This window comes from Podarcis pityusensis (assembly GCF_964106645.2).
Source record: "Podarcis pityusensis genome assembly, chromosome: 10".
NCBI classification, from domain to species: domain Eukaryota; kingdom Metazoa; phylum Chordata; class Lepidosauria; order Squamata; family Lacertidae; genus Podarcis; species Podarcis pityusensis.
This window is the reverse complement of record NC_138035.1, coordinates 20739862-20764774: the sequence shown is the minus strand read 5'-3', so window position 1 is coordinate 20764774 and position 24913 is coordinate 20739862. Positions and strand designations below refer to the sequence as shown.

The 24913-nt window shown below is 42.7% G+C and overlaps 1 protein-coding gene across 6 annotated transcripts in view; it reads left to right on the top strand.

Moving 5' to 3' along the window:
* DENND5B (DENN domain containing 5B) overlaps window positions 1–23808 on the top strand; it is a 94965-nt gene extending 71157 nt beyond the window's left edge. For 3 of the 6 annotated variants that reach the window (XM_081023935.1, XM_081023936.1, XM_081023937.1), the window contains 14 exons: window positions 145–255; window positions 1790–1921; window positions 2759–2911; window positions 4276–4354; window positions 5658–5739; window positions 8241–8369; window positions 9801–9922; window positions 11829–11974; window positions 13524–13642; window positions 14046–14233; window positions 14370–14452; window positions 15986–16112; window positions 17254–17428; window positions 19169–23808. In XM_081023935.1, coding sequence (XP_080880061.1) covers window positions 145–255; window positions 1790–1921; window positions 2759–2911; window positions 4276–4354; window positions 5658–5739; window positions 8241–8369; window positions 9801–9922; window positions 11829–11974; window positions 13524–13642; window positions 14046–14233; window positions 14370–14452; window positions 15986–16112; window positions 17254–17428; window positions 19169–19352 — 1830 coding nt within the window. In that variant the 3' untranslated portion in view covers window positions 19353–23808. The remainder of the gene's footprint in view (window positions 1–144; window positions 256–1789; window positions 1922–2758; window positions 2912–4275; window positions 4355–5657; window positions 5740–8240; window positions 8370–9800; window positions 9923–11828; window positions 11975–13523; window positions 13643–14045; window positions 14234–14369; window positions 14453–15985; window positions 16113–17253; window positions 17429–19168) is intronic. The other 3 variants (XM_081023938.1, XM_081023939.1, XM_081023940.1) reach the window with 1 other exon arrangement.
* The last annotated feature ends 1105 nt before the right edge of the window (window positions 23809–24913 follow it).

The window sequence follows — 24913 nt, the reverse complement described above, 5'->3', positions numbered from 1 at the left end:
TCCATGCTTTTTAATTTCTTCATCCCTTTACTGTATTTACTCTTTCTTTCTGTTTTTGCTTTGACTCTTATGCATGCATGTTCTGCCGCCTCCTTTTTCTCCATCTGCTGCTTCTGCCATTCGTTACATCCACCTTCCTCTTAGCCATTGGAGGAGTTCTTGATCCGTCAGAACTCACTGGCATTCTGGGAGTGGGACCAGGGCCCACCTCCTCCTGCACGACCACCTAAAAAATCATTCTCTGAATGTTGTCTGGTATGTTTTATTTAATTTTGCCCAGAGCTGCTTTCCTTCTCACGCTAACCACTGCTTTTTTGGGTAGAATTCTATGCACCCCTCTATAGCAGTCCATAAAGCGTGGTTCTGATCAGGCAGATGATTCTCGCAGTGCTGCAGGGCCCTGCCTTGTGCTGGTTTTACAACAGGAGGCCTAAGAAAGATGTTCAAGTTCAGCCTCTCATTTTCCAGAACAGCTTGTTGGGCAGGCAAAAAAACTGAGATGCGTGGCCAGTCAGGTCCCAGCAAACGCAGAGCTAGTTCTTTTCGTTACATCTAAAATCCTGATTCCCATATTAATATTGTCAAGGTGGCTTGCAAAGACCAAGGCCATATAGGTGGTCTTTTTCTGCTACTTATCTGAATGGAACCACACTTTAAAAGATGACTACCGCCTTTCCTCGTCCTAATCCTCACCCTTTTCTCTAGCTTGTTGCTACGTTCTCTCCACTGTTATTTTTCCAAAGCAGTTGCTGTTTGATCCTTGCACAGTCGCTTACTTTGTTTTGGGGGGAAACACAACTACTTAAAATGGTTGTTGCAGAACCTTCCTCAGGGTTGTGAGCATTCTGATCCTCCCCCTTTGCATTTCTCCTTTGCATCTATGCCATCAGGGGTGCAAAGGAAAAGGGGCAGAGGATCATCAAGAGCTTTTTCAAAGCCACCTTGCTCTTCTTCTTTGTGCCTCCAATGCAGACATCCCCAAACTCAGCCCTCCAGATGTTTTGGGACTACAACTCCCATCACCCCTAGCTAACAGGACCAGTGGTCAGGGATGATGGGAATTGTAGTCCGAAAACAGCTGGAGGGCCGAGTTTGGGGATGCCTGCTCCAATGTCATAGGTGCAAGGTAGAAGTGTGGAGAGGATCGCAAATCCCTTTTCCCCAAAAGGATTCAGGCAGAAGCCTTGCTGTGCTCCCCCTTTCATCCTCCAATGATCAGGGGTGTCAGATGTGTCCCAAGAATATGAGGGTGCATCTCTCCCACCCCCCAGTATGGCCAGCCCTGCATTTCATCAGGCTGAAGCAGTGCATTTTAGCAGATCTGGGGGTACAGTTGAACAGCAGTAATATCTAGGATATCTTGTAATATCTTGTGTGTGTGAAGATGTGGGCTTTCTGCCTCAGGCACCAAAATATATTTGGTAGTCTGTTGCATTCGACTCCACTAACAGGCAGAAAACAGATGTGAGCTGTGTAGCCAGTTTGACAGCCCATGCAGTTCAACTGCAGGCTATCTTTCTCTCCCTACCTGTGTATTTATAAGGCTGATGCCTACTGAAAACCATCTACACAAAACTTACTGTTTGTGCAGGTATTATTTCCACCTCTCTGACCTCTCACTTCCACCTTCTTGACGTTTGAGGGGGTGGGGGGGACGACCTTGGCCCCACATATTATTTTTTGTTTTATTTTTTAGTGCAGAGTTACTTTGTCGATTAAGGAGGGCAGAGGTGTTTGTGCTGTGTTTTTTGTGTTCATTCTAGTTGTTTTTTAATTATCATTGGATTAGAAGTACATGCAAGAAGCAAGGACCTTGGGGAAAAATCTGAGGCAGCCCAAACTCTCCGATCTTTCTCCTGCTGTCATTGCTCAAACAAACTGGAAATTCGTAGAAGGTTTACTCAAAGAATGTCGAATGAAGGTAAGTATTTTGAGTGTGTGTGTGTGTGTGGTAAAAATGTGGTTTGCTGAAAAAAAGACATCTGTGTTGCGAGGCGTGGTTCCACTCCCCTCATTCAAACCCTTCACTGTGGAGTGGCAGCAGTGCCCTAAAGGAATGCCCAAATTCTTGCGAGTGTACTATAGTTTCCTGTCAAAATGTGTGGGAATATGGCTGTTTTTTATGGTTTACTTACTATGAATGGGATAGGAAGTGGTTTGCATGTAGAGGACTAGTATTTTCCCCTCTTGTGTTAGACTGCAGAGGATTATCCCTTGGGAGAGTCTACAAATCTGATCATCTCACTGGTTCTGCACATACTAAGAGGGAGTCCTGCTTTGTAGCTTATTTCACATAACGATTCAACCAGCCTCAGTGAGGTTCACATCACTAGAAATTAAAGCAAAGCATGATAGATTATCCAGTTGCTGTTTCGCTGCTTTTTGTTTACTAAGATGATTCTAAAGCACCTTTTGCCAAATTTGGGCCACTTGCAAAACCTGAAAATAGATCACAGGAAGAAAGGCAATAAAGCAACAGACAGCAATTGCCAGCAACTGCCAAGGAGTGTGGTGGAGTCTCCTTCTTTGGAGGTCTTTAAGCAGAGGCTTGACAACCATATGTCAGGAGTGCTCTGATGGTGTTTCCTGCTTGGCAGGGGGTTGGACTCGATGGCCCTTGTGGTCTCTTCCAACTCTATGATTCTATGAGCAATTAAAATCAGCATAAAAATCAGCTCAGTGGATTCCTTGGGCGGCTACTGTGTTGAGTTTCCATGCTTTGCGTAATGATGCTTGTAAATCCCTTGCTTGTTTGCAGACTAAACGTATGCTGGTAGAGAAGATGGGCCATGAAGCTGTTGAGCTTGGACATGGAGAGGCCAACATTACGGGTCTGGAAGAGAATACGCTCATCGCTAGCCTTTGTGACTTGCTGGAAAGAATTTGGAGTCATGGACTACTGGTCAAACAGGTCAGTGATTTGGAAGACACAAAGACCCTCAGCTGCTATACTATTTCATACCCCCTTTTAGGACTAAGCTGTCACTCATCTTAGAGTGCTTCTGGAAGCGTATGATGTTCGCCTTACACTGCTAGACAATTGATTCACCTAGCCCAGGACTGTTGTCTGCTCTGTCAGTGGGTTGCTGGAGCCTCAAGCAGTTACCTGCTTTAGCCCTGATACCTCGTGACTGGATGAAACCATGCATGTTGTTGCATGGAACCATCTCACTAAAGGAGTCTTGAATCCTGAGTCAGACCACTGGTCCACCTAGGTCCATATTGTCTACAAAGATTGACAGTATATTTCATCCTCTCGATCGGAAATGGTTGACCTGCACCTATCAGTAAAATATTACATCTTTGGAGGCAGCTGTAAGGTGTTTGTTAGTGCTAGTGTTATTTTTATACCCACAGCAAGCTTATTAAAGCATTTTGGTCTTTAGTATCTAATGGAATTCAGACATTTTATTTATTTGCCAAGGTTTCAGGTAGATGCCTTCCCCAGCCCCTGCTACCTAAGATCATTTTAAATGCAGATACTGAGAGCTGAACATAGAATCTCTTTTTATGGAAAATGCGCTTACCCACCGAGAGCTATGTCTCTTAATTGGTATGGGTTTGGGGCTTTTTCCTACATGGGAGTGCACTCTTTAGGAAAAGCATCATGCGCAAAGCAGCCCTTGCACCTTTGTAGCATGGGTATTGGTGAGTTTGTGATGCAATATAAGGAATATAAGTACTTACACGTGCAGCTCTAACTTTGTGGATTGGATGAATGGGTTGAAATACCTAGAACCATAGAACTGTAGAGTTGGAAGGGACCCTGAGAATCATCTAGTCCAACCCCCTACAATGCAGGAATCTCAACTAGATCATACGTATAGAATCATAATCAGTCAAGTCAATCAGTCAAAGTGTTATAGGTTAGCTGAATGCCATGGTGGTGATTGGTTCTGATGCTGGAGTCCAGATATGCAGGGCTCCAAGCCCCATGTAAATCTACAGGATAGAAAGGAGCATTTCAGAGTGTGGCCTGCATAGTTCTTCCATTCATAGTTTCACTTGCTGTGTGGCAAGAGCCATTGTAGTATAGCAATAAAACTGTTGGACTCTGATACAAGACTCTCGGGTTCAAACTTCTGCTGTGAAGCTTATCAGGTGGCCCTGGGGGAAACCACTCTCTTTAAACCTAACCTGCCTCGCAGGCTAAAATGCAGTGATTTGCTCTGCAGGGAAATATAAAAGTGACACCATAAAACTGATTTAGGTATATTTGTACTGTGTAGCAGGAAAAGCTGCAAATGGTTTCTGAAAATCTGTTTTGTTTTTAAGGGGAAATCTGCATTGTGGTCCCATTTAATTCAGTACCAGGAGAGGGAAGAGAAACAGGAGCAGCTTGCAGAATCCCCAAGTGAGTACAGAATACTTTGGTCAAGTGGCTTTGTGCAGCATCAATAGCTGTACCTTATAAAGGAAATTTTAACTCAACTATGGGTGATGGCCAAAGAAGGAAGAGAAATAAATGTACTCCTAAAATTTGCTAAGCACCTGCAGAGATCCAAATAGTTGGCGGGCACACTGTTTTGCAGAGTGACTCAGTTTTTGTCTTGGTGTGCTTTGCAGTAATTTCTCCTAGGACTTGATCCTTTGGATCAAAAACTGCTGAGTGCCTTATCAGTAAAATATTACAGAAGCAGTTTCATTATTGTTTGTGGGTTGGGTGGTCTTGTATACCCACAGCAAGCTTATATGAGAATGTTAACTTGTTCTGAAGTATTTAATGGCATTTAAATAGGCTGTTTATTCCCACAATTTTGAAGATGAGTGTTTGCTTCTGGTACAGCTGGAATCAGTTGACAAACACAGACTGTCCACACTGGCTGGTGCTGATGAAAGTTGGGAGTCCTAACAACCTCTTGGAAGGCCACACATTCCTTCTCTAGTCTCTTCCATCCTTGATGCTCTTCCTCTCTCCCCCACCAGGAAAATGGGAAGGAGTTGTCCATATTGGCTGGGAGAGGGACAATAGCATGGAAAGATGGCAAATTGGAGGGGGATAAGAGTGGAGGAGAGAAGGGGTTGCGGGATGGGGGGCGATGATAAAAAAAAAAAGAAGACCTAAGGAGGAAGGATTGGAATGAGAAGTAGAGTGTTCCCTTTATTCCAGCTCTAGCCTGTAAAATTTCAATGACATATTTCTGCTTCTAATATATAAAATTTTGTGATGTGTAGCTATTTAATGCTTGGAGCTAGCCAGACTGTTAGGGAGGGATCTGTGTGTTCATGATAATGAAAAGGCTGAAGAGTAGGCACTGAAATTAGACTACACAATTGGGCATAATATGCCTTTTACATGATGGTAATAACTTGCATAATTCCAAACACTTTATCATTTGCATTTCTCATGTGTAAAAAAACACACAACAACGACGTTTGCACGGACAGGCTTGTGTAGCTTTTACAATTGTAAAAGTGGAAGCATTTTTTTCGGATTCTTCTTAAATCTACAGAGTCCAGCTCTGGATTAACTAAAGGGAAAAGTAACCAGTAAGCTGCTATGATGTAAAACTGTGGCAGACAAGTAGAAATGTCTTTGCATGACATCCTTCTGCTCCTGGTGGAGTTCTGAAAGAGGCTTAGGATTATTTCTGCAGCTTCCTGATAATGTGTCGCTAACAAATTAATGCAGCTTTCCTCCCCCCCCCCCTCCACAGTTGCCGTAGGGCCAGAACGAAGGAAGTCTGACACAGGGCTTATGTTACCTACCCTGAGAGTCTCGCTTATCAGTGATATGAGGTATGAGATTCAATATGTAAAATGCTGGCTTAAAATGTTGATACCACAGCCTAAAACTGAATCCTGATGCATATTACAGCTCTATGGCCCTCAAATATATTTTGCCTTGGGGTTGTTGTTTTTTGCAATACTTGAGAGCATGGAAAGAATGAGTCAGGGAGAGGAATCTTTTCCCGCACAGCTTCAGGGATGTGATGTGATATGTCAGTATGGTGTAGTGTTAGATTAGGCCCAGGGGATATAGGTTCTGATCCCCACTCATCCATGAAGTTCACTCAACAAAACCCAATTCCTTCAGTTGCTGGGGAAGCCAAAGTGTGGTTCCATGTGAGGTGGGGGCAGCAGGCACCCTTTCCTGTGACCATGGGGTATTTGTGCATGCTAGGTTTAAAAAAAAGGTAGCCCTGGACGGTTAAGTCCCGTCAAAGGCACCTATGGGGTTGCGGCGCTCATCTCGCATTTGTCCACAGACAGCTTTCCGGGTCATGTGGCCAGGATGACTAAACAGCTTCTGGTGCAACGGAACACCGTGACATAAACCAGAGCGCACGGAAACACCGTTTACCTTCCTGCCACAGCAGTACCTATTTATCTACTTGCACTGGCGTGCTTTCAAACTGCTAGGTTGGCAGGAGCTGGGACAGAGCAACAGGAGCTCAACCCAACGTGGGGATTCGAACCGCCAACCTTCCGATTGGCAAGCCCAAGAAGCTCAGTGGTTTAGACCACAGCGCCACCCGTGTTCTACAGCCAGCTGGGCAGGAGAGCAAGGGCAGGACTGGTCTCTAGGGAGCCAACCAGAATCTATTCTTGGGCTTCTGTGGGCGGGGCCTGGAAGTGACAGAAAACATTTGTCAACCTAGTCTACTCCTAGGGCTTAAAAGGAGAGCCCCGTCTTGTTCTCCTCACCTCAGTCCATTCCAGATAAATAGTCTCCCTCCCACACCAGAACTACTCAGTCTTTCAGAAAAAGAAATGTCCTCTTTGAAAACAGAAGTCCTTGAGCTAACAGAATGACTTTGCTGGGATAACCCATTGTGTCTTCGTACTGAATATTTAAAGTATCCTTGCCAAGAGTCTGAATGTTACCATCAGCCCCAGAGCATAAGGTGGCTGTAATACGTTTCAGTTTTGTGTTACCATCTGTTGTGTCTAATCTGCTTCCCTGAGCATATCTTTGCATGCAGAGGAGAGCATGCTGGGAACAAAGTTTCCACCCTTTGGGTCTGAGTGGAAACAGCCGTCAATGTCCACCTTCATTTTCTTTGGCAAGGTTAGGGAAATTATTTATCTGCCTGTAGTGTTTTGGTGCTTTTAAATGGAGCTCATGATCAAAGATGGGAACAGGGAGGCAACTGCTTTGATATAGTCCCCTATCAGAAGGCTTTAAATAGCTAAGCTGAATGTTTCAGCATGATGCGGGTGAATAATGTGTGTGCATTGCATTTCTCAAGGACTTCTGATCACATGCCCAGTTGTGTTGTGCTGGGAAGCCTAAGAGCTGCCTGTCAGAGACTGAGCCAAAAAATGAGGGGGCTGCTTTGCAGCAAGTGTTGGGAGCGCCAGAAGCAAGGCTCTTTTGTAGTTATTTGGATGGTTGCAGTGAGTCACTGCTCAAGGAAGGGGAGGCTGTGGGAGTTGTTAACAAAGGACAAAGGGAGCTGTAGGAGATTATCTCACTGCTTTGAAACAGCCTGCCGGAGTTTCAAGGGCTCGCTTTAGGTCTTAATTGTGTGAGGAGTTGGGAACCACAATAAATTTGTGTCATCTCAGGCAAAACTATTAACTGAGGTCAGGGATGTATGCGGAGCAAATCCTGGCAGGCACTTTGTTTTTGAAAAGCTGCAGGAAGCAATGCAGTGTTTGGGGCTGTGCAAATATATTGTAGCGTATTGCAGTTCTGGCATGTGATATAAGCAGCCTTCTCTTCTTAACTGTTGCAGCTCAGCTGCTGCTGCAGCAGCAACAACACAGCTCCTACCCATGCCATCATTTATCCCTTTTGGAACTGGGGCAGTGATGGCAGAGGGAGCAGCCATGGTGTGTAGGCTCCTTCTGTGTAACCTAAAGCTTCTCACATAGTTATTCCCAGCAGGCCTTGGTGCAGCCTGGTACCTGCGCAGCAACTAAGGAGTCTCATTTGGAGGTCTGCTACCTCCTCCCCTATTAAGTCTTTCTAAGAACTGGGAGGAAGCATGTAACACCTGATCTGTAGTAACATAGATGAAAATATGTAAGTGTACAGGCAGGTCATTCTAGCACATGATTATGGGATGGAGAAGGTAATTGCCTCAGTCTCTGAACTATCATTTTGCATCTGTCTCTGACCAACTTTGGTTCCAAAAAAAGAAGGAAAGTATCTTTCTCAAGCTTGAAGTCTTCTCACACCAGTCTCAGTTACTTAGCTGAAAATCGTGCAACATATAAGAAGTATGTTGCTTTCTTTCTTTCTTTCTTTCTTTCTTTCTTTCTTACTTGTGGGTTTCTTTATTTTCCTTCAGGCACATTCAGAACATGAGTGAAATTAAGACTGATGTTGGCCGAGCTCGAGCCTGGATACGGCTGTCCCTTGAAAAGAAACTTTTGTCTCAGCATCTCAAGCAGCTGCTTTCCAACCAAGCCCTGGCAAAGTAAGCAACGTGGTTGTCACGGATCAGTCCTTTTTAGGGCCCTCATCTGAGGCAAAAAAATTCTGGGTACATTAAACTCAATATATAGGCTTGCTTCTGGATAAATGCACTTATGTGTTGCAGAGCTCTTTGGTTTTACCTGGGTACTGAAAGCTTCTGTTTTTGGTGGTTTCATGAGAGTTGGGCGTCCCTGTTCTAGATCAACAGCTCCAGCAAGCATACCCAATGACAATGGGACTTGTAGTTCAGCAATACCCAGAGGGCCAAAAGTTATTCATATCTGCTCTAGATGTTTAACGCTAGCCCAACATTGACCAACCCGCTGTCTTCCATGTGTTTTCAAGTCTTCAATTCCACAGCCATAGTAGGAGTTGTAGTCTGAAACATCTGGAGGGCACTAAGGTGACAAAACATGTTTTGGTCACTCCACAACCCTGAACCATTAGACATGGATAGCAACCAATTATGGGGAGACAAAGAACTCTGCATTTTAACAGATGTGGGTACAAGGCTAACAAATGGCTGCTTTACAACATATATATATATATATATATATATATATATATATATATATATATAAAAGCCACATACAGTGGTACCTCAGGTTGCATACGCTTCAGGTTACATACGCTTCAGGTTACAGACTCTGCTAACCCAGAAATATTACCTCGGGTTAAGAACTTTGCTTCAGGAAATCGTGCTCCGGCGGCGCGACAGTAGCAGGAGGCCCCATTAGCTAAAGTGGTACCTCAGGTTAAGAACAGTTTCAGGTTAAGAACGGACCTCTGGAACGAATTAAGTACTTAACCTGAGGTACCACTGTATGGCTTTGGATCAGGGTACCTTAAAAACCTCTTGTTGTTGTCATTGTCCTCATCGTCCTTAATAGTTCTCTAGACAACATGCAGTTTAATCAATAAAATCACTTATGAAGCATAAAGACAAACCATTTCTCCCATACAAGCTGCTGTGCGTTGTAACATAATTCAAACCCCCCACCCCACCACTTTAAATGCCCTTTTGAAAACAAGTTAGGTGGCTACAAGGAATAAGACTGTACCTAGTATCAACAGAAAGACAGATTCAAGAACTGAATCATCCTTAAAAGTACTTGGTTTAGAGCGGTCAGTAGCCCAGCCCTGGCTGTGCAAACATTTGCTTTTTTCCTAACAAGCTCGCAAAGCTTACCTAAATTATTGCATGCTTCCTATACTGGCATATGAAAGAAATGAAATAAAAACCGGAACTATTGCATTTTTTCATTATGTCTAAGAATTAACAGAAGAAGGAAAAAACATAGGTGGTTTTGTTTAGATGGTGCAAGGACAATTAATCTACTTTTGCCTTTAGTTTTTTCCTCTCATCCAGCACTTCCCTAATATAGTTCTGTTGTTCTCAGGGACATCTAAACATCTTCCCTGTTACTTGCAGGAAATTGTACAAGCGTTATGCCTTTCTGCGCTGCGAAGAGGAGCGGGAACAGTTCCTCTATCACCTCCTCTCGCTCAACGCTGTGAATTACTTCTGCTTCACAAGTGTCTTCACCACCATCGGTGAGTAGGGTGGAATCTCATCCTCAGCTTGAGCTGCTGCTGTGTGATAAAGGAATAACTGTGGTCATCTAACAAAGCCTGAAGACATGGCTATTGCGATCAGCACTGCTCCCCATCTGGTGTCAAGTTGCTATCTCTTTGCACAAACTGTAGGCGTACACCTCCTTTGCATGCACAGCCCTCCAGATCGTGATAAAATTCAACTCCGATCAGCAAAGCCAGTGTGGCCAAAGGTCAGGAAAGATGGGAGTTGTGGTCCAGCAACATCTGGAGTGAGCCAGGTTCTGCGTCCCCGTTCGAGGTCCTCTTCCACTGTTGTTCCCACATTATTCGTGGAAATATATGAAAAGTTTTGACCCCATATTGTTTGCCTTTCCTGCATGTTTACACAATATATAAGTGAAAGAGGCATTGGTTGCCTTTGACATAGTGAACTGCCCTGACACCTCCGGTATAGGGCGGTGTATAAGTTGAAATAATAATAATAATAATAATAATAATAATAATAGTGATCAATTCTGTAATTATGGCTTATATCAGGGGCAGAGAACTTGTGACACTCCAGATGTTTTTAGACCACGTCTCCCATCAGCCCCAATGGCATGGCTAGTGGACAGGGATGATGGAATTTGTATTCAAACAGTTAGCTGGAGGACAGTATTAGCAACCCCTGCCCTTGAAAGATGCTATATTTGAGGCATTGTGAGAAATTTAAATGGCAGTCCCTTGACCCATCTGCCTAATTGGAGCATCAGGGGAAAAAATGTAGTGAAAGGCAGTTCAGGTTTGATAGCAGGATAGATTGATAGGCACATGTGGGGGGGCAGGTGCCATATACGTCTCAAAACTGCACCAATTTTATGACAGTTCGTTCAATTTTGCCAGAGAGGTGGAGGCACCAAACTTGCATCTTTACAATAATGGCAATGTGTACAGCAAAGCTCCATGGAAATAGAACAGCAAGTATGATTTTTTTGCCTCCTGACATCCACCCTCCCTTCTAAAAATAGCAGCTAATTCCTAAATTTGCTTGCTCTTTTAATTTTGGTTGTGCAGTAATAGCAACACCTAGTGGTTACTTGCATTATTGCATGATAAAAGCTGAACCTATACATAGCTAGTTCTATGCTGAAATCAGCAAGGTAAGAAGCACAACCTATTGACTGTCCCTGGGAGGGGGAAATAACCATGCAGAAAACTTTGTCACATTTTTATTTATTTATTTATTTATTTATTACAAAAACTTGGCACTTTCCCAAAATACTGTAAAAGAAGACCCCTGCATTTTAAAACCACCCCCCAAATTGAACAGTAACTAAAGCTCAAATCAGAAATGATGCTGATTGCAAGAATGCAATTAACATGCATGCTTCTTTGTTATGTAAAGAGCAGCTGCAGGGAAGCCTGAGCAGCCTCCAGGAGTGGAAGTTTCTCCTTCTCTCTCCTTCCCCACCTCCCTGCCAAAGTTTGCATTTCAAAGGAGGCTCCATTGTTGCCAGCGGAGGCTTCCCTTTAAAATGCAAAAAGCAGCTGCAGAGAGAGAAGCAAGGGAAGAGGATTAAACCTGCGGGAGCCAAGGGCAAAGTGTTGGCTTACAAAGGAGAGCAGAGATATAGGGTGCTTCCAAGTGCTTCTGAACCCAGGAATGTGTTTTCATTTAAAAAGTTGTTGCTTAACAACAGGGAGTTGGAAATCCCTGCTGATCTTCTGCAAATCCCAGAGATTTACCTGGAGATCCAGTCAGCCTATCTCTGCAAGTGACACTGTTCTCTTAAAAAAACAACAACCTTGATGTATGCATCCTGCTACATATTTAGTAGCAACTGTGTTGTTCCTAGTGGGCCTGCAGTACTGAATTTATAATATGAAGCCACCCTTTTAAATGTTCTTTCTTTGCTATTTGCAGTGATTCCATATAGGACGGTGATAATCCCCATTAAAAAACTCAGCAATGCAATCACCACGTCAAACCCATGGATTTGTGTTTCGGGAGAACTGGGAGATACTGGAATAATGCAGATCCCAAAGAACCTTTTAGAAATGACATTTGAGGTGAGTTTCGTGCCGGAGAAGGGAACCTAAGGCCCGGGGGCCGGATGCCGCCCAATCGCCTTCTCAATCCGGCCCGCGCCTGTTTTTACATGAGTAGAATGTGTGCTTTTATTTAAAATGCATCTCTGAGTTATTTGTGGGGCATAGGAACTGGTTCATTCCCCCCCCCCCGAAAAAAAAAATAGTCTGGCCCACCACAAAGTCTGCGGGACAGTGGACCAGCCCATGGCTGAAAAAGGGTGCTGACCCCTGGTTTAGTGCACTGCACTTCCGCCCTGTTTTCAGATGTTGGTTGCTGCTGCTGTCAGAAAAGCCTGGTTTAAAATTGCGACACGGGTAGCATTTTAAGCAGCACCCAGTGGTGCTTTTTAAAAACCTGCAGAAATAACTTGATGACCAGCAAAAGCATGGAGCGTTTTGCTGCAAAAGGGAGCCTGCTTTGCTCTCTGAAAGACAACCACAATATATTCTGATCTCTCGGGGAACAGGGAAGCTTTATAGCTCCTTGTCACTTTCCTTTTTAAAAGCTCGGTAAGGATAATGCTGGCGAAGAGATCGCCGTTTCTCTGCATTGCTCATAAGATGGCACTCTCTCGTGATTCTTTGGGGACCCATTATGTTTTCATTGAGAGTTATAAACACTGGAAATGATTAAGGGCTCACACGGAGCTTCGTTTTGTGATGGTGGCTGGTATTGTATTGCGGCACCAATTTTCATAATAAAAGAGGCTGAGTTCCCTGAGAGTACAGGGAGTTTTCCCCCCATCACAGCTGATAGTGCGTGATCCCTGCTTGGTGCATGGCATTTGGCCATGGTCAGAAGTGCCTCACCAGGTACATTTGTACCATGCTGTCCTCCCCTCTCCCTCCTGAGAAGCAACAGCAGTCTGTCTTCTAGAAATCTAGCAGAGCAGCTATGGCTCATGTGGTGAGTTGCCTCTTGACTCAGCTCACATTTATCACACTCATTTTGGTATGTCCTTGTTTACCAGAGGTGTGTAGGGCAGCAGGGTGTAGGGCTCCCAAATTAGATGATGATTACTTGGCTATGAAACACACTGTTTGATCTTGTGCCAAGTCACTATCTCTCAGCCTAACCTAGCTCACAAAGGTTGTTATGAGGATAAAATGAGTGGGGGACAGAATTATGTATGTTGCTTTAGAGTCTTTGGGTTTATATGCTTGATAAATAAAGTGACTCCATTGCAAAGCATAGTGTTTGACATACATAAGGCTGAAATGAGCATTGTATCTGTGCTGTTAGATCAGCAGTGGTTCATTCACACACTTATAGGTCATTGCTTGATGTTGCAGTCTTTTAAGTTAAGAAGATTCATATGTGGACCAGATCGCATTTGGTCTGATTATAACATTTAGTTATGCTTGGATCATCTGCAATATACATCCAGGGGCTTTGAAATATAGAGACCGCTCTGAGGGAGCAAAGGCTGCCATATTTTGCTGCCTGATTTGAGAAATGAAATAAAATGGGGTGATTTTGGTTGTGTTTATACTAAAAGTAATTAAGCTTGTCCTTTTCTCTTTTCAGTGTCAGAACTTGGGGAAGCTAACTACTGTTCAGATAGGTCATGACAATTCAGGACTGTTAGCCAAGTGGCTGGTGGATTGTGTCATGGTCAGGAATGAAATCACAGGGCACACTTACAAGTAAGTCTGGAAGAGTGAAGGAAAACATTATATTAAAGGCAAGCAAGGCTAAACTCCTCTATCTTATTTAAAGTTGAGATGCTAAATATATGAATACGATCACTTTCACTTACTGCTTTGCGGATACATGTCTACTCAAAAGTACAGTAAGTCCCATTGAATTCTATGGGGCTTACTCCCAGGTAAGTGGGTATAAGACTGCAGTCTTAATCATACTTGCAAATTAGTTCACAAGTTTTTTTAATGTGGGATTACCCTAGCCCTACAGTGACCCCATTCATATGAACTGATGCAACAAGAAATCCCAAAACTTGTGGTTTAACTGTACGTTAGAGCTTGTGTGGTTATACCTTTCTGACTAGAACACTGAAGCCAGTTCCAACTCCATTTTGTGACCCCTTAGGTTCCCATGTGGAAGATGGTTGGGGAAGGGTGTTGATGATGGTAGCCTGGAGAGGATTCTCATAGGAGAGTTGCTTTCAACAGCATCGGATGAAGATCTCGGGAAGCAGTGCCGAACCCCACCTCAACAGAAATCCCCAACGACAGCCCGGAGATTGAGTATCACTTCTCTCACCGGGAAAAATACAAGTAAGACATAACTTCTTGCAGTAACACCATCAATGATGACATTTTTAACAATTCCCTTTTATCATTTGAACCTTCGAATCTCTTGAGACTGAATTCTGCCCTCCTTTCTCCCCCCCCCCGCTCCTTTTTTCTGCAGAACCCAATGCAGGACAGATCCAGGAGGGGATCGGGGAGGCTGTGAACAATATTGTGAAGCATTTCCACAAACCTGAAAAAGAGGTACCTTCTCAAACAATTGCAATTTTATTAACGTTTGCAAAGGGGATGTTAGCAAACCTCTTCCACTGGCTGCTGGGGTGACAAGAGGCGCAGAATCTTGATCAAATTATAACGTTACGAAATTTCTGGATTCAGATTCATCATTGTGGCAAGCTTTGGAGTTCATCACCTAACTGCTCATTGTTTGTTATGTGATCCTGCTCCTGAAGCAGACATTCAGCAACTGCCATTACCACCCCACTCTTTTTTATAAATGTGTTCAGAGTTTCCTGGTGGAAAGCATGAAATTAAGATGGTATCTGTCTTTCAAGCAGTTCAGGACCACATTGTTTTTGCCCACAATATTTGCAGTGGATGCAAAGGGTTTCTGAATCCATTCAAAGTTTAAAAAACAGGCCAACTAGCTTACAGAAAAGGAAAAGCAGAATTTAACAACCCCAGCATTTGACATGATGTTCAGATATTTGTTCCCATGTGAGCAAATGGGATGTAGACTTCATAAAGCAACTTTTGCAGCACAGAGATGAACAGGCAGTGACTTGGCCATAGCTCACTGCTGTAGCAAATCTCTACCCAACTCTAGATCCTTCTTTCTCAATTAGAAGAACATGCAAGTAGCTCCTGCAACAAAACGTTGGAAGTGTGGATTGCATCTGCTCACTGTTTTCATTCATGCCTTCCTCCATATCTCTGGGCAGATCAACACCACATGTTTAAAACACATCCAGTGCACTTTAAAACCCCATGACTTCCCCCAAGGAATCCTGGGAACTGTAGTTTGTAAAGAGTATTGGAAATTGTAGGTCTCCGGGGGGGGACTACAGCTTCCCCCACTTTTTGGGAGAAGTTGTGGGCTTTAAATGGGTACTGAATTCACTTTAAATGTTTGGTGTAGATCAGTCCTGTATTCCATCCCCTCTATCTGCCCCCAGCCAACCCACCCAGTTAGCATCTTGTGGTCACTGAGCACACTCAGTCCTTACTGGGCTATTTGATATCCCAGCACCCCTCCTCTGATGCTTTGTAAAGAGGGGTGTTTTTTTGTGTACTTCTGCAAACTCAAGGTTCCCCCAAGTCCACTGACATCTCTCTCCTGTGATTGGGTGGTGTATTTTTGGCTGAATAGGGACCAGTACTCAGAATACTGAGGTTGTTATTAGTATATTTGAGGAAGAAAGAATCTGGGGCAATGCCAATTGTTCTTGGCTGCCATTAACTTCTTAGCCCTTGCACACCAGAGTAAATCTTGCAAGTATCCGGAAAGGGAGCTGCATCAGCAACAACACTCATCCTGGTATCTACTGGCTCCAAAACTGACTCATGAAATGCAGCTTTTGCAGTTCACAAGTTCCCCATCTCTGAACCCAGATCACATTTCCGCCTAAGGTGCAGACATGGAAAACCAAGTTGCACTCATCATAACAAGTCTTGAAAGCTGATTAAAAAGCATCCATAGCTAAGGGGGGGGGGGGGAATCAGAAGTAGCTTGTGTTGGTATGCCAGTGTTCACAACCATTATTTCTCTTTCTGTAGAGGGGAAGCCTCACTGTTCTCTTATGTGGAGAAAATGGTCTGGTTGCAGCACTGGAGCAGGTCTTCCACCATGGTTTCAAGTCTGCTCGCATCTTCCATAAGAATGTCTTCCTCTGGGACTTCATAGGTAATTGGCACATTCAGTTCAATTAGGGTTTATGGGCCCAATTTCCACAAGTTTGGACTTCATGTCATTCCGGTGAAATTGAATGCCGCCCATCTCTAACTGGTGGCTACTTGCTGAGAGAACCATTCGGCCAGCCCTACTGTTAGACCATTGGACAATGTGGAGTAGTCCACCTTGGTCAACAAGTGGGGGAGCTACTTACAGACTAGCAAACTGGCAATTACTTTGTTTTGCTTTTAAAGTAATAAACAGCTCAGAAAGAGGGGGAAAGTCTTATACAATCTCTTGCCTTATTGTCACATTGCTTTCATAGTGTGGGTCATGCTTCTTGATGGACAGGTATCTTGCCACACTGGTAAGATTTTAAATGGGGAAGGGAAATGGCACACATCGTTGACTTGGCTACTTCCCACACCACAGCTGCCACTCCCTGAAATTCACAAAGACATTCCATATGCAATGAAAATTGGATTTTTCTAGGCAGGTCCATATCTTCCTTTGTTTGAACAGGCCTGTATTTGCCAAGTGACCCTTAACTTGCAAGACAGTGTAAAGCAACAGAATGTGCAAAATGCCTTCAAGGCAGTCATTACCTCTGAATTCATGGATACTGTGTGTTAATGTGTTAGGAATGCACTCTGAGGCAATAAATTAGCTGTGATTCTGGAACTGCCTAGGCCAAATTGTCACTCAGGAAATCACTTCAGACATAATGACAAAATGGTTACTTTAACTGTTCCTCATATAATAGTAATTTCAAAGTCCTAATTGCCATGAATCTGTGGCTTCTAAACGCTTAGTTACTGAAGAAGTTGTGCAATCACACTCAACTTGCACAACTGATTCAGAATTGTTTTTCATGGTGCAGGTTTTGGATCAAGCTGGCTGCACATAAAAGTTTAATACTTTTTTTTAGCACAAATACAGCCCTGCCTCTAGTTACATAGTTTCAGTGCTATGTGTTATTTGCACTTGTGAATCCTAGCTTCTGAAGGGTGTCACTCAACAAAATGGCAGGTTGAAAGGGCTGAGAGATTATTTGCATTCTACATTCAGTGAGCTTTTGTTCTCTCTCTCTCTCTCTCTCTCTCTCTCTCTCTCTCTCTCCCCCTCCCCCTCCCCCCCCATCATCCACCTTCAGAAAAGGCAGTTGCCTACTTTGAGACTACTGACCAGCTTGGGGACAATGAAGAGGATGTTCTTCTTCAAAAATCCTCCTGCAAAACATTTTGCCACTATGTAAATGCCATCAATACGGCACCACGGAACATAGGGAAGGACGGCAAATTCCAAATTCTTGTTTGCCTTGGAACTCGGTACGTATGTCGTTTGCTTACAAATGTCTTCTAAGATGCAAAAGTCTCCAAAGCTGTTCTCTTCCTTAGCAACACTCCGAGGTCATGTAGAGTAGACCATTTCCAGCCCCTCAAAATGGGCAACTGAGACTGAATGTGGCTTGCCCAAAATCACGGTGGCATCATTAAAAGCTGGCTTTTGGAGCCAGGATTTTCCCAGTAATACTTCTAATATTTTTGACTGGAATCTATTTTTAAGCTCCTCCTCTGTATACATTTGTTAGATCTCTTTTGAGTTCTTTAGTCTGGATATTTGAGCAGATTTCTGGCAGCTACCGGAAGCTGCTATAGCACTTACTGTAAACTAGCTGTAAAATAGCTTGTCATCTTCAGCAATTTTGCCTTTTATATGATGTGCACAGATTATTAGGAAATGTATGTTAATTGACAACCATCTCTCTCAGTCCATACAACAGATACATTATTTTATTTTATTTATTAAATTTATACTGCCTATCATCCAAGAATCACAGAGCAGTTTACAGTCTCAGGGGCTTCTGATTCATCCAAAGGTACCCACCCAGTTCACAAAAGATGCTGATCTCTCTTGTTGCCAGCTTCAGCCACTTTGCATGAGCAAGATAGAGTCCTCAACAAACAGTTTCATTACACTGGGAGAATCAGCAGTTAAACACTCTGATTTCTTGGAGATGAGTCTTTCTGACACTGACACAAATAACTTGTTCCTTGCTTCTCCGTGGCATTTGATTTCTTTTTGAAACAGGCCATCTGTTTTGAGGCAACAATAATGCAAGTGAAATGGGTCTGCAACTCAACAATTGAGCCCTTCAGATCCCATCCATTGTTTGGCCACATTCAACGTAATTTTCAGAGGCTGAATCAAACATCAAATATTATCCTCTGATTTGGAAAAATGTGCAAGTGCTCTTAACAGCAGCTGCTGCATGATTACTTTCAGTTTTGCTTTTCTGCTGATCTCTTTTCTAGCCCGATGTTTTCAGGTGCTACTTTTGGGAACTCTTGGTGCAAGTTTGGTGAACCTGTGGCCTTTCAGATGCTTCTGGACTCCAGCTCCCATAATCCTGTATTCCTGGCTGTTCTGAGACTGATGGGAGCTGCAATCCAACAACTGAAAGGCCACAGCTTCGCCATTCTGGTCTTAGTGGGATAGGATACAGTGATTTTAAATGCTTCTTCAAAAAGATTCCTGCATTGTAAGGAATTGAACTAGATAACCCTCGTGGTTCCTTCCAACTCTACAATTCCATGATTCTGTGATTCACTGATATTACCCTGTAGCTTCCAACAAAACCAACATTCTGCAAGTAATTACCTAGCAAAGCATCTTTAAAAGTACCGCTGCTCTCATCTCTGTTGGTTGCTGTAACCCTGGTTTAATATGCCAGTGTGCTGTGAAAGCATCGTTTGGCTTCTCAAGTTAAACTTTTTGGGAGATACCAACAAGGCTTGCTTTTCACCTTGCACAAAGACTCGAGAGGTTGGGGAAAGTGCCTGAACAGTGGTTTGCAATGGAGATGTAAGCTTACCATGGTTAATGAAAACGGTTGTTGGAAGCACTGCATCAAACCATGGCTTTGGGCCCTGTTTGGCTGCCCATCTGTAATAATGGTTGAGGGATTTGCAGTGGAAGAAAGGAAGGAAACCCTTAATTAAATGTTATGTCTGCATAAAGTATATGGATGTACCATAAATTGGTTGATGATACAATTTCTTCTGCAGGGATCACTTCATCCCGCAGTGGATTCCCTTACTGGCGGAGTGCCCAGCCATCACTCGGATGTACGAAGAGAACGCTCTCCTGCGTGACCGCATGATGGTGAATTCTCTCATCAGAGTCCTACAGACATTGCAGGACTTCAGCATTGTCTTGGAAGGGTCACTCGTCAAAGGGGTGGATGTGTAGTGTATGGCTTTGCAGACCCGCTCTGCCTCTCTCTTCTCCCAGGCAAATGTTGAATTTGGGAGAGGATGGATCTGTTAAAATGCAAATGCTGCTGGTATTGCCCCACTGTGTGTTTCAAAAAACAGCTTGTTGATAGGTGAGAGTAGGGGTTGTGGGCAGATTCTTTGCTTGTGTAGTTTCCTTACTGGTCTGCCCCAAAGCCGCAAACAAGCTACGCTGCAGTATTGTAGTTTTCAAACCAGAGGTTTAGTATAAAATAGAGTATTTTCGTGTGTTCAATGTGTGTAAATAGGCTACCTTACTTCAGAAATATTACCAATATGGAACTTTTCTTAGAATCAGTGTTTTTGGGGTTGGGGGAGGGAAGGAAATGTAGCCTAAAACAACTTTATAGGGTTGGGTGAAGGAGGGAAGCATTTCTTGCAAGTATGGGAAAAAGCCACTCCATCTGTAAATATTGTACAAACGTAGCGCGGGGGGCTTTTTTGCATATTGCAGAGGAACAACTGAAGACTCTCTGGGGTAGCCACTGCTGTATTCTTCTTGTGAATGTATATTGTTTGCTCTGTTCCCTGTATGTGTCGAGGGGTCTCGTTATTCCGTTTAGATCCAAACCTTTGTTTGTGTGTATCCAATAAGCTGTGAATCATAGGATTCTGGATCCCCTCCCTGACTTTCGTCAGTCAGTGCAAGTGGTGCAAAGGAAAGTCTTCACACTGGACATGAGAAGTTCTTGAGCTTTGAACAGGGATCCACTGGATTACAAAAAGAGGAGAAAAGTTGTACTAGAGCGTTGAGTGGTTAACTGGCCTTTCAACTCTCTCTCTCTCTCTCTCTCTCTCTCTTTCTCTCTCTCTCTCTCTCCTTTCCCCTCACTCCCCATTTGGAGTTTGGAGTTCTGTTGCAACGCCTGCTTCAGGAGACATATTTGAAAGGGGAGAGGAAGGCAATCTCTTATCACAAACATTTTCTGCATGATTGTTTTGGAAGGTTTAAAATGTCAGCAGCCTCCCTGCCCTGCAACTGTCTTACTTCAATGGGAGGCTGCTTATAACCTTTTAATGCTACAACTCTTCCCATGTAAACAGAAAGGGTCCGTATATAGCAAGGTGCTCTAGGCAAGACAACCAGGATGTGTGGAGTAGCTATGTAGAAATAACCTCCCATGCAGTTAGGTAAAGGCTCCCCTAAGGGATGATGCTTACATTGCCTTAGTGGTCCGGTAGCTACTTCAGCATTTCTCCTTTCCATGGCACTCGGGTAACAGAGGAAGCCAGTAGGTGCATGGGAGGGCTTGGCAATGGTACCAGCGTAGCCCTACCTGGGAGCAATGGTGGCACAGGGAAGTAGCTGCATATCGGCTCCTCCTGTGTGAACTCAGCATTGCTATGATGCCACAGTGGCATGTGAAAGCATCCCACTGGAACAGCGGTTTGTGTACCTCGTAATGTAAGACATCCCTTGGTTTTGTGCAGAGGCAACAGATACCCAAATCTAGAGGCTATCCTGACAAGTGGATAGATGCAATATTTTGAGAAGCAAAACAAGTTGCTTTAAGCAGACCAATTTAAGTAGTATTCTGCAAAAGTTAGTACTGGATAGTGAGGCAGCACAGATAGCAGATGTATCGTATAATATTCTATTCCCCCACCCTCAACTGAGAGAGTCCAAGAGAGAGGGCCCCTTAAGGCTGAAGCCGGTGGAAAACCCAGAAAGCAAAATACACTGTATTTGGGAAAGAAACCAGCCAAGAGAATAGTGTGCAAAGCCTCTATTTATTTCATTTAACAGATTATCTTCCTAAGTAGTACGCTGACAGGGAATTCTCTTAGGGCGTGATATTAAGGGTGAGACAGTATGTTCAGTGACAAACACAGGGCTCCCAACGCTGAGGTTTGCCATCAGTGTGCAAAGTGGCAGGGGGAGAGGGGCATTTGCAAGGGAGAAATGGCAGAGAGTTGCTTCTATTAGAAACTTGCATCCTGCACACAAGTCGAGGAAAAATGGCAGGGAAGGGATTTGTGGGAGAACATGGTGGATGGAAGAACTGCTGCCAATTTGTACTTCAGCAGCAGCCCTGACTTTGAGAACCCTGTATTTTGATGTGCAATGTGTCTTTCCACCCTTTTTCTGGTAATGATACCTGGGACCTCCAAAGGCCCTTCACCTGTGAATTTGTTATCCAAAAAAAGAGCAGAAAGCTGGGAATGTTAACCATAAACCGTAAGAAGATTCTGAGCCAACAAGTGGCTTGCACGCATCAAGATATTTCACCAATACCTCTGCTCTTTTGAAAAATTAGGTGGCACCTTTGGCCACAACTTTTGCTGAAATAGCACACGAATCCCAATGCATGAAATTTGCCCTGCCAACATGACTATGAAACATGAATGCATTTGAAAATATTCACCAAAATTTCAGAGCACATATTTGGGGGTGGGGAGAAATTTCCAGATAATCCTTCTCAAGCAAAACCAGCTTCCTTTTTACCCTAACCATGTATTTACCTCACCAAGTAACCCCAGTCCGATGTTGATGGAAGACACGTTCCTGCAATCTCGGACATGATTTTAAATATTTCCAGAGCTAACTGTTTTGTGGAGTAACATGCAACCCCATTAAAAACTGGAGAAGTTATTTGATCTTTCATTCCCTTTCATTTACTCTGCCCTAGTTAGAAGAGAAATGGTTATTGCATTGAAAATCCAAGTATGTACAGTTACTAGATATATTTGATCCTTCCTTGTTTTCCTGTAATTTCCAGATAGCCAATACAATTTGGCCTTCAGTGCTGTTTTTCTCAAGAAACAAATGGTGGATTGTTTGTAGTTTTATCTATATTTTGCCTGTTGATATTTCTGAAAAATTCCTTTGTACTTAGAGCTAAGAAGACTGAGCTAAGAAAAATGAGGATCTGGTACAGAACCGAACAGGAGAATAAAGGAATTGTCCAGATATCAATGTGCTTTGCTTTTACATGTCTCAAAACTGGCCCCAGTCGTGGAAGAAATCCCACGTCTTGTTTTACTAAATGACAGTAAATAAAAAGCAATATGTTACTTGGATGCTGCATTCATTCCAGAAGAATCTGAGTCAAATTGGAGACCTGGATTCCTTAACTGACTACCATCTCCCCTTCCATCTACTGGTTTTCTGTACTATCCCCTTTCTGCTTTGACATTTATTTCATGACATGGGAAAAATAACCATTGATGCAGATAAAGAGAGACACCCGATAAAAGGTTTTTTGCCTGAAATTCACAGCGGGTCTCTATCCACCTCTAGCATGTGGCTCTGGACGTCTTGCTTCACGATATAATTTCTTTCTGTAAAGCATTTCATGGGAACTGGTGTGAAAGGGATACTCTGGGTGTCAAGTTTCCTTTTAGGCAATAATGCACTGTATAAATATGTAGTATTATAACAACCTTACGGTATTTCTGAAGCATGAGATTGATCTCTGGTAGATTAATTCTATTTGACATCTTCAGGAGTGCAGTTCTTCCATTACATTTGTTTTATTCCTGTTGTGTGCAACTTTTTTGTTTAAGAAACAATTTTGATCACTTGAAACAGGTTCCCCACCCCTGTTGCGGTTTTCAGAAACTGTTCCAGTTTCTTTAAAAGAGTGAGGAAGACTGTAGTAGTCGTGGTTCTCTGGAAATTAATGTACCTTTTGAACATCAGTATTAATGAGCTTTTGTTGATTTTGAGAAACCCAACTTTTTAAGGCAACTAAGGCTTTCTGGTAACTTACCAAGTAAAAATTCTGTGTTGAAGAACAGTGGCTCTCAAAGCACTGTACATTCTTTATAGCATTGCTAAGCTAACATAGTAAGAACATTTGAAGCTATGAAGTAGAATTGCAAAGTAGATCAGTAATGTAACACAGTTTATGGGTCTTTGAGGCAAACCAGAGTGTGGTTGTCTCAGAGCAGAGGAAACCCCACCACTTCATCTTTCTGATTAACACTTTAGCAGCCCATTTACTTGGAGGTAAATGCCATTATTTTTTAACTGGGATTGATCTCTGAGTAAAAATGTTTGGGATGGGGCTGTTAGCTGCTTTTTTCTTTAGAGCAAGTTTTAAGAGGTGGTGCAGTGTCATAATTGATTTTCCTCTTCCCAATCAAGTGAAGGTGCATTTCTCATAAGGAAACGTTGTATGTTACACTTGAAATGTATAAATATACCTGACAGAGTTTATTAAAGAACTTCTTCTGCCCCCCACCCTTAAATATCTTCAGAATATGTTGCTGTTTTATCTTCACGTTATTCATAAATTAATCAGGACTGGATAATGTTCAGGAAGTGAATATCAGTAAAAGTATTGTTATTTCAAGCACTTTAGCATACATATCACAAACTGACGTGGGTGTTTTTTTCCAGGGTTTGGATTACTATTAAATGCAGCTTTTCATGCAATGGTATTTACAAATAAAACTGAGAACAACAATGTGTCATGTGATGCTTCATTGGGGGGGTTATTAGGCTGTTTCCGTTTATATTTTGATTATGTATTTTGTGTTTTTATCTTGTGAATCACCTTGAGACCTGCGGGTATAGGATGGTATGGAAATTATTATTATAATATTTTATTTTATTTTAATTAAGGCCAATAAAATAAAAATACTTTGTAGAATTTAATAGGCTGAACTGTGGAGGTATAGCATCAACACTATTTTTAGGGATTGGAGTATGCTGTCAATATTTATTTTTCTCATTTAGGCCCGTTAAGTTCATTTTCTACTGTCCAGAGTCTCAAGGATGTGTTCTCCCAAGTCCATATGCCTAGCATCTTTGCACTCCTGTCACAGCGACATCTACGCTGGCTTTGTCATGTACACAAAATGGAAGATGCCAGCATATGAAACAATAGGCAGGTATATTTAGAGGGTGGAGGGGTTAAAATGGCAAATGCAGACAATCCATTTGGGCATGAATAGAGACAGTAATTTCCTTCCCATTACAGTTGTTAATTGACATAGTGCAAGTTTGGTTGTGTTGTTACCAGTTACTACTTTTGTGAAGTAGTCTGCACCAGACCAAAGTGGAAAATATTGCAGAAGTAATTAATACCAGCTGAACAAAAGGCATCTTGTACCTTAGCTTTGCTATTACTTCTCACTTTGAATTTTATTTGCAAGTCTTTAGGGTTGGCACTCTTGTAATATTTGACTGGTTGATTGACCAAAAGACTGCCTAATATTTAAACACAGTCTTACTATTGTCAAATTTTCCATTAAGCTGATGATGCTTGTAGAATTGGTCTGCTACCTACTAAGTGCAATTGCCTTTAAAAAGTGGTGTTTAGATTTTAATGGTTACATTAAATTTGCTTTTTCTGCTCGAATTTCTTTTTTTTTTAACATAATGTTAACTAGGCTGAACTCCATGTTCCAGAATAAAAGCCAACAGGAAAATCTCTGCAGTTAATTGTTCACAATTTATGTAAACCTTACCTATCCATGTTATAGTTACAATAATACTATAGTTTTCTTTAACTAGCATGCATTCCAAACCTGTCTGTCAGGGACTGCCAACCTTTTTGGACCAGTGGG